At 33.7% G+C, this 8,486-nt stretch overlaps 1 protein-coding gene across 2 annotated transcripts; it reads left to right on the top strand.

Annotated features, from left to right (window-relative positions):
• Positions 1–5,443: 5,443 nt before the first annotated feature.
• LOC113727231 (norbelladine synthase-like) lies at positions 5,444–6,683 on the top strand. Of its 2 annotated transcripts, none has more exons than XM_027251265.2 (2): positions 5,444–5,600; positions 5,867–6,683. In XM_027251265.2, the coding sequence occupies exon 2, from the start codon at positions 5,973–5,975 to the stop codon at positions 6,471–6,473; it is 501 nt and encodes a 166-aa protein (XP_027107066.1). In that variant the 5' UTR covers positions 5,444–5,600; positions 5,867–5,972; the 3' UTR covers positions 6,474–6,683. The 2 variants fall into 2 exon arrangements, with proteins under 2 accessions (XP_027107066.1, XP_027107067.1); XM_027251266.2 differs by lacking the exon at positions 5,444–5,600 and adding an exon at positions 5,625–5,768.
• The last annotated feature ends 1,803 nt before the right edge of the window (positions 6,684–8,486 follow it).

Genomic DNA, 8,486 nt, shown 5'->3' with positions numbered 1-8,486 from the left:
ACCAAATTGGCTAGAAGGTGCATTTTATACCGTTGGAAAGCCCTCAGAGTCTAGTTTTAGATGACAGAAATGGCACTTGATTTCAACTCCCAGACTAAAAGTTATGGGCCAAAAGGTGCACATTGGTCTGGTCTCCTGATCAGAAAATTTTACAGATTTGCATCCTCACTTTCCCCTACTTTAACTCAACCAAATGCAATGCTTTTTGGGAGATATTTAATACACATAAACACCAACATATAACAAGCATTATAGTACCAAAATAATAACAAAATTCGAAATTAACATGAAGGAATCAACCAGCAAATTTTTGGACAGCAAGCATCCTCCTTTCTTCAAGTTTTCTTTTCAACTTCCCAATCAAAACTAAGCCATAATTCATCAAAACAAGCACCAAACAAGCAAGTAAACACACCATAATTCCTCAAGGCCTCTACCTATAAATCCACCTCAAGTCCTTTACCTAGAGTCAGGGTTCTTTTGAACCCATCAACAACCCAATGATTAACTAGATAGAGCTAACTAACTACTGTAAGTTGAGAGGAAAAGATGAGAGCTTTGGTGTATTACCTTACTTCCAAGAGATGAAGACCAAACCACTAGTATATAAGCTCTAAATCACCAAGGTTCCTTCCTCCTTCAAGACTCCCTTCAAGCTTGAGTAATGAACCAAGAAAAGGAGCAAGTTTGGAGTGTTTTCTTGGCGCAAAAATAGAAGAAAGTTAGCTGAAATTTTGGTTGAGAAAGGGAGGAGGAAGAGCTGGCCAAGAAGAGAAGGAGAAGAGAGGTTTTGTGTGGTAGTTGGTGAAGTGATGGAGTGAAAGGAAGAAATGACATAAAGGTGCTTTGGTACCCAAAAGTCAACAAATGAATAGGAGGCCATTAGTGCTCCTAATTGAGCTTAATTTAACTCACTCACCTCTAATTTCTCAATTAACTTTTCTTAGTCTATTCTTGATCACCCTTAATTCTCCAAGACCACTGCACTCTCGGATCGAATTTTGTCTCAAAAAACGTGTGTTCACTAATTCTCACTAAACGAGCCGCAAAAAAAAATTAAATTTCTAGCAAATGTTTTAAAGTATAAAATAAGACATTGTTCCATGCAAATGAAATTAAAATGGATGAAATAAATTAATTGGAGTAAACGAATAAATAAATAATTAAATAAGTCGGTAAAATAAAATAAAATAAAAGTAAGTAAAATAAAATTTGGGTCCTCACAAAAACTTACAGAAAGTTCAACAGATCCCAACGGGCTAAAAACATAAACATAGTAATCTTATTCCACCTTCTCCACAAAATCCTCAACAAGTTCCAACAGGTTAAATAGCTTTTCTTCACAAAAAAAAATCCAACTAAGCTCTAACGGGAATTTTTTCTCCACTCTCTATAGCCCTAAATCAATATCCTATAATTGATATTGATAGTCCGTTATCATCATCATTGCCACAAAATCTAGAATCCAAAACTAGAATACCAATTTGTTAAGTTTGATCTTAGAAAATTAATGACAGGTTTCTTAGCAACCCCGAACGACAAATAACAAAGTAAAAATAAATAAAATAGAGACCCTCAAATTTAAGTGCTTCAGTATAATTGACCATCCACAAGTGAAGGATAGCAAATTTATTATAATAAAAAAAGGCACAAAAAGAGAGGACAAAACCTTAGAAAAAAGTTCCTAGACGTAAAAGCATGTAACATAGAAAACACAAGAGAACTCAAAGTAACACAAAACACTCAATGCCTCAAAGGCCCAAATAGTTCACTAACTAGTTCTCTTGGTTTGATGCTTAACTCAAAAACCTCTCTTAAGTTGGGGCCTAGTCGCCTGAAACCTCTTTTGAACTCGTGCCTACAGCATATTATACTCACATAAGTCCGCATTATTTATAGCCATTAAGAGGAGATATTGCTTTATAAAATTCTTACTGTGGGATACAGAACAAACTTAACAATAATTGCCAGAAATGTTATTGAACTATTTGGATTGTATACTTCTAACCACTCAACTATTTTTTGTTTCAAAATAGCCATCTAGTCACAAATCGACATACTAGTAGTCGTCCTATACAATTTTGATCAACTTTAATGGTATGAGTTGCACGTGCACTGCACTCACTCAAATAGAGGTTACGAACATATTAAGCAATGACCAAACTATAAAAATATTAGACTTTTAGCAACTAAATTATTTTTTTTTAAATATGTCCCCTCAACTCACAAAATTGGTATATTAGTGGTCATTTTGTCAAATCTTGTCCTTAAATTTACTTGTTTCCGTTCGGATTCAATGTTGTTGGAATTAATTACAAGAACTGCATTCTATAAGTTACATACATACATATATATATATATATATATATATATATATATATATATATATATATATATAAACAAATTGTTCTTGATTATTATATATTTTGCCAAAACATATAAATTATATGTGAAAGCTATTCTTTCCTTGATTCTAAATTTTTATTTTGTTTATTAATCTAGAAACAATAACTTAAATCATTGATCTTTTAAGATCGATTTCTAGAATTAGGTGAAACAATTAAAGGAGAACATCCTTAAAGAAGATAGAGCAGAAAAAATTGGAATCCACTATGATAGAAAGAGAAAGAGAAGGGAAATAAAAAGAAAAATGCAAAGGAGAAAAAATATGTATCAATAATATACAAATTTTTCTTGAGTTGCCGTAAATAGCCCTAAAATCATGGGCAAAGCGAACGTCTAACGAGAAAAACCAATGGAATTGCCACCAGTGTAGAACTTTGGTTAGTTGAGTGGGTGATTAGAAATGAAAAATGGTTTGCTGACAAAAAATGTTGATTTTAATAGCTTAATGGCGAATAAAATTTTTTGCTATATGGAGATTGAAATTGCCCTTGTCTTTTGGCCTTGAGACACGTCAGAAGCTCACTCAATTAGAGTTAACAGCAAAACTGGACAAAATGACCACTAGTATATCGATTTTGTGAGTTGGATAACTATATTAGGAAAAAATAATTGAGTAACCAAAACTATTTACTTGGAATAATTTAGTAGCGATAGGTCATTTGCCTTTGCTTTATTACTGTTAGAATTTTACATTTTCTTTCGAGTTGTCATCTTAATAAATTTATGATGCTGATCGCACCATTAACAAATATATATGCAAAAGCCAATAATAAGTTTCAACCAACAATAAGAAGTTCTATTAGTTTCTAAATAATAGTTGTAACTAAAATGTTTTTACACTAGGCAATAATTATACATGTCCTTTATAAAGCCCAACAAAAAAATAATAAAAATCTTATGGGTTAATTTCACTTTGCCTTCTTCAATTATAGCTGAATTTCACTTTGGTTCCTAAACTGACAATTTAGTCGCTAAACTTTAAAGCCTGTCTCATTTCAACACCAAAAATATAAAATCTGTCCCACTTTAGTCCATAAAATATAAAATCTCTCTCATTTTAGTCTCTAAACTATAAATATTTGTCCATTTAAAAATAAAATTTGTTCTACTTCCGTCAATGATTTTATTTAAGTGCGACAAATTTTATATTTGAGGGACTAAATTATTTTGAAATTTAGGGATCAAATTGATATCTAAATATAGCTGTAAGGTACAAAATATAATTAACCATATCTTATGTACTTTGTTGCACAGACATATTTTTGTAAACGTTCGTGTGTAAAGTGGATATCTTCGATGGGCTGCCACCGATTGTGGCAACACGATCTTGAATGTGCGATTTCTGTACTCATATTAAATCATATGGCTCCTTTACCGTTTTGGGCTACCCATAATTGTAGCTATAAATACCAGAAGCGTTTCTCTTTTACCATGTGAATCAGAAAAAAGAGCAGCTCAGGTACCTTCCGTTAACAACCATTCCGTCACTATTAACCGTAACTAAAATGGGATTCGTGGGCGTTTCTATGCTTTTAATAGATGAAGAGAAGTGCTATTAAACGAGTGGTGCTTTTGAATTGAGTCAAATACCAAATGCTCAAATTCTATTAGGCTGCATTGGGATTGAAAGATTTGATAAAGAATTTGATATTCTCTAAAATTCCTCTAGTTGTTTAGATTTCTTAAGAGATATTTGAGTTTGTATATCCTCAATTATTATAGTATTTAAAATTTATTTGGATAATTGGTGAATTACAAACCTAAATAACTCTTAAATAATATAAAGAAAACCAAAGCAATTTGGGTGAATTTTAAATCTTTCGTGAAATTTTTCAATCCAAACGAAACCTTAGTTTATCATAGAGACAAGATTTGAAGCCATTCTTTCATCGAAGGAATCTAAATTGTTTCTCAATTTCAATAGTTTAATAGAGGTATTCACGTTCATATTCAAGTTTGCCTCTTTAAACTTTCGAGTGTAGCTTGAGCTCAAAGATGACTTCAAATTCTTTAATTTTGTTGTTAATATATGATTATCCATAGGCAACTGTGCTAATTTTGTGGTAGAAAATCAATGGTACTATATGCACATAATTGAATCAATGACATTTTAATATCTTAGCTATCAATAATATGCCACAACTTGTTTATCGGCATCTCTTCCAATAAAAGACCAAAAATGTCCGGGATGCGCTTTTTGGAATTTTGTTGGAGGGTGGGTGAGGAGTATTATCTTTTATTTTAGGAAGTGGGTGGTGATGAGTGTTTTTACTATCTTCCCCATGGAATCTTTTCAAATAGAAGTCAGAGAGCCGGCGGCGGAGATTGAATTTTGTCCGGGCTTATGAATTACTAGCAAGCAGAGAAAGGACAAACTAGTGCGAGGATCCTGTGTGCTACTACCTAATACCAAATTTAATGTTAACCTCACTTATCACGCTAGGATAAAAGAAATTTAAATAAAAAGCACATTATAAGTTGAATAAATAGAACACTTAGTATAAATATAGAAATGACACTAAGTTATCACTGAAAAAGTGGCATTGAGAATTTTATGTGTGCTATTGATATCGTCTTGATCCAATATTCTTTTTGCCTCGTCCCTATTGGTAATAATTGTAATGGTTTGGCTATCCTCGACAAACACTCGTTAAGAGGGATTATAGTTTTTGAAAAAGTGTAATTAATTGAAGAAAGCGTTTAATATAGGATTCCATTAATAGTGACCATGTATATTAATAAGATAATATAAATGTAATTTAAGTGTGTTATTAAATGCCTTAGTGCAGCATGCTAGATCTGCCAATCAATTTGACTTTTTTGGAAACTCTCTTCCAAACTTTATTAAGCAAAAAATGCTGGACGATTTTCAACAACTGCAATAATAACCGTTACCGTTTTGTTTGTCCAAAAAAAATAAAACTGTGTTATTGCATACCGGTTAAAATAAATCCTGATGTGATCCCTCTCTTCATCTCTCACTATAAATAGTATTAAACAGTTTGTATCTTGTTGCTGTCTTTATCACTACGCTAGTGTATTATATTGCACGGTAAAAGGAGTCCTGTTTGGACCATACTTCTTATCCATATGTTTGTAGTCACGAAGGTGCCGACCACACCAATCTTTGTGGTAAAACTTCTGTGCGGCCGCTGCCTGCCGACGGCACCTATAATATACTCCATCATCACTTGGTCTGTTCTCAAATGATTTCTCATATTCGATTTTAGTGTTTGATTTTAGGAACATTTTTTTTCGTCCATTCTTGATTGCTTTTTTGTGATTTGCACGGACACAAGAGGTGCCGGCCAAGCACCCCTGCTCTCACTGTATACGTTCTGCACAAATACTACAGCTATTACGTACTGTCATCAAATTGTCTGTTCTCGAATGATTCTAAATACTTGATTTCAATTAATTATTAATTTAAAAAATCTCTTGTTCTTTGGTTATTTATTAGAGACGAAAAGCTGAGAATCAGAAGCAGGAGTTTTTAGCCCACTACTACCAGTTTTTAGGGAAGGTCAGTAAACGACTACTAGTTTACTACAACTTCAAGAGGAAAGATGTTTGGAACATTATCTGATGAGCTTGAGGTCAAGGCGCCCGCAAGCGAAGCTTGGAAAGTTTATGGGACGCTGCTACTGGCGGATGTGGTTCGCCAACAACTTCCTGATGTGCTAGACAAGATCGACGTACTAGAGGGCGATGGTGGTCCGGGGACCAAACTGAAGCTCACTTTCCCACCGGATAACCAGCTGATGTCCTACTCCAAAGAGCAGTTTGTGGTGGTGGATGACCAGAAAATGATGAAAGTAGCAGAGGTTTTTGAAGGTGGATATCTCAACCTGGGGTTTACGCTCTATCGAGTTACTTTCCAAGTACTTCCAAATCTAAATGATGAATCTTCATGCACCACCAAGTGCATTCTTGACTATGAGCTCAAGGAAGATGCTGCTGAAAATGCTTCTCTTATCAATATTCAGCCCTTCACTGCCATCATGAAAGCTGCTGCCAATTATCTTGAGACAGGCAATGCCACACCCACTACAACAACCAACAATTGATCGCTCATGACTAGATATACTGCTTGTCTATTTTTCCTTTCTTCATTGGTTTCTCCATAATAATCCTTTTTTTTTGCTTGGGTAGTTTTTCCTTTTCCTCTACACTTCTTTTTCTTCTTTCTGGGGGGCTTCCTTTTCTGTTCTGTAGTCCTTTCCTGGATTGGGTCTAGGAAGGATGTTGAATAACAAACGAATGCTTGTGCTTGTGTATTTATATTGTGTGTTAAACAAATTCATATAAAGCGAAAACAATTTTACCGCTATTTATCTCCACAATTCGAGAATTCCAACTCTAATGCTTTCTCTGAAATTTCCAAACCAAAATTTGCTGATCACCTATAAAAATATGTGGCTAAGGGAGTGGCTGGAAACGATCTTAGGGTTGTGGTACGGAGAGTCCAATCCTTTCTCAATCTGGAAAGTTTCCTTTTTTTTGGGGTAATGCATGTAGGTCAATAGGAGTATCTTTTAACCCCAAAAAAAAAAAGAAAAAAATGGGGTCGTTCTACGCATACATACAGGTAAGTTGTTCATTTTCCTTGGGGTTTCTCTTATGTGCTTATATCTTGTATTGCAAATTTATTTGTGGACTTGGGTTTTGTCCTGGAATGTATCTATGATTGACAACATCTAATGAAATATTACAAAAATTGGGTTTGGCGCAATAGGCAAATGAAGGCCTTTTCATAATTTAAGAAATCCAACTAGGTGCTCTTAAAGAAGGGAAAAGCAACTTTCATCCTATATTGGAAATATAAACCTGGAAATCGTCAATTCATTTCCACCTACCGTGAATAAAAAAGAAAACTTGTCAATAGGCATAGATCGTTTATCTTTTATAATTGTTCATCATCTTATGTTGCATGTAAATTGCAGTGTGAATAGTGGCATTTTGGATAAAAAAGGGGTCCATTTATTATTATTATTATTATTATAAGTTAAAACATGACGACAAAATTCACATGCTTAGTTTGTCATAATGTAATCACCAGGCTTCATCTTTGCTGGATGAAAATTCAGAAAAAATTTGTAAGATTTCATAGGTAAAATTAGTGAAACCGGAGAGGTCTTCCACATCCTAAATGTGTGAAATCAAGCAAAACTTAGGCAAAGACTACAAATTTATGAATGCCACCTTCACTAGCTATCAAAGAAAAAGAAAAAATCACCTAGGAAATTAAAATTCACGTGCTCTGCACGTGCATGGAATATGAATAGTTAGAATCTTATATTTTGAACTTATTCTATTATGTTGCATAAACGTACATGAAGATACATATCATTCCGATACTTCGTAATTGGAATTTCTAGTATCTTAGAGTTTTTAGATGTGAATATTTAATAATAAACGTGACATAGGTCAACTGTACAGCTTCTTTACACCATATAGTTGAGAAAATAGGATAATTTAACTGTTTAAGGCTTAAAAAAATTGAGCTACGACATTTTGTATACAGGAAAAAACAAAAGATTGAATAATGAAAACTAAATTAGTTTAAAAGAGAAAAAGTTCTTATAATGATCAATCTCTCATGTACCGCATAGCCCAAAGTAAAGCTAGCTTGTACTTTTTGAACAAACCTTTGCCTCATTGACTCCCTATTAGTCATCCTGTACTAGAATATCCATCAACACTACAACAAAAATGATCTTTAACAGCATTTAAAGGTGTCAATATAGATAATCTAAATTGACACTTTACCTTTCCTCACACCTGAGATGAGTGTCGTCCCTTCCAATGTGAGGATAGGCTCGAAGCATCAAAGGTGTCAAGAAAATGATGCTATTATAGCATCCCATCTGCCAACAAAAAACCCCTTTTCTTGACAATCATAAGTGTTTGAATATTGTCAAAGTTGCTGAGCTATGCTGACACTTTTAACTGTCAGGAATTTTCTTTTTTTTTTTTTTAAATAAAGAAGCAACCTGATTGTGCTTCCTGCCATACATTCCGTCAATCAGATACCCAAAGGACTTGTAAAATTATCCCAAAGAACAGAACGCATGTAGTAA

This window comes from Coffea arabica, chromosome 2c (assembly GCF_036785885.1).
Source record: "Coffea arabica cultivar ET-39 chromosome 2c, Coffea Arabica ET-39 HiFi, whole genome shotgun sequence".
Classification (NCBI taxonomy): domain Eukaryota; kingdom Viridiplantae; phylum Streptophyta; class Magnoliopsida; order Gentianales; family Rubiaceae; genus Coffea; species Coffea arabica.
This window is presented reverse-complemented; position numbering and strand designations above follow the sequence as displayed.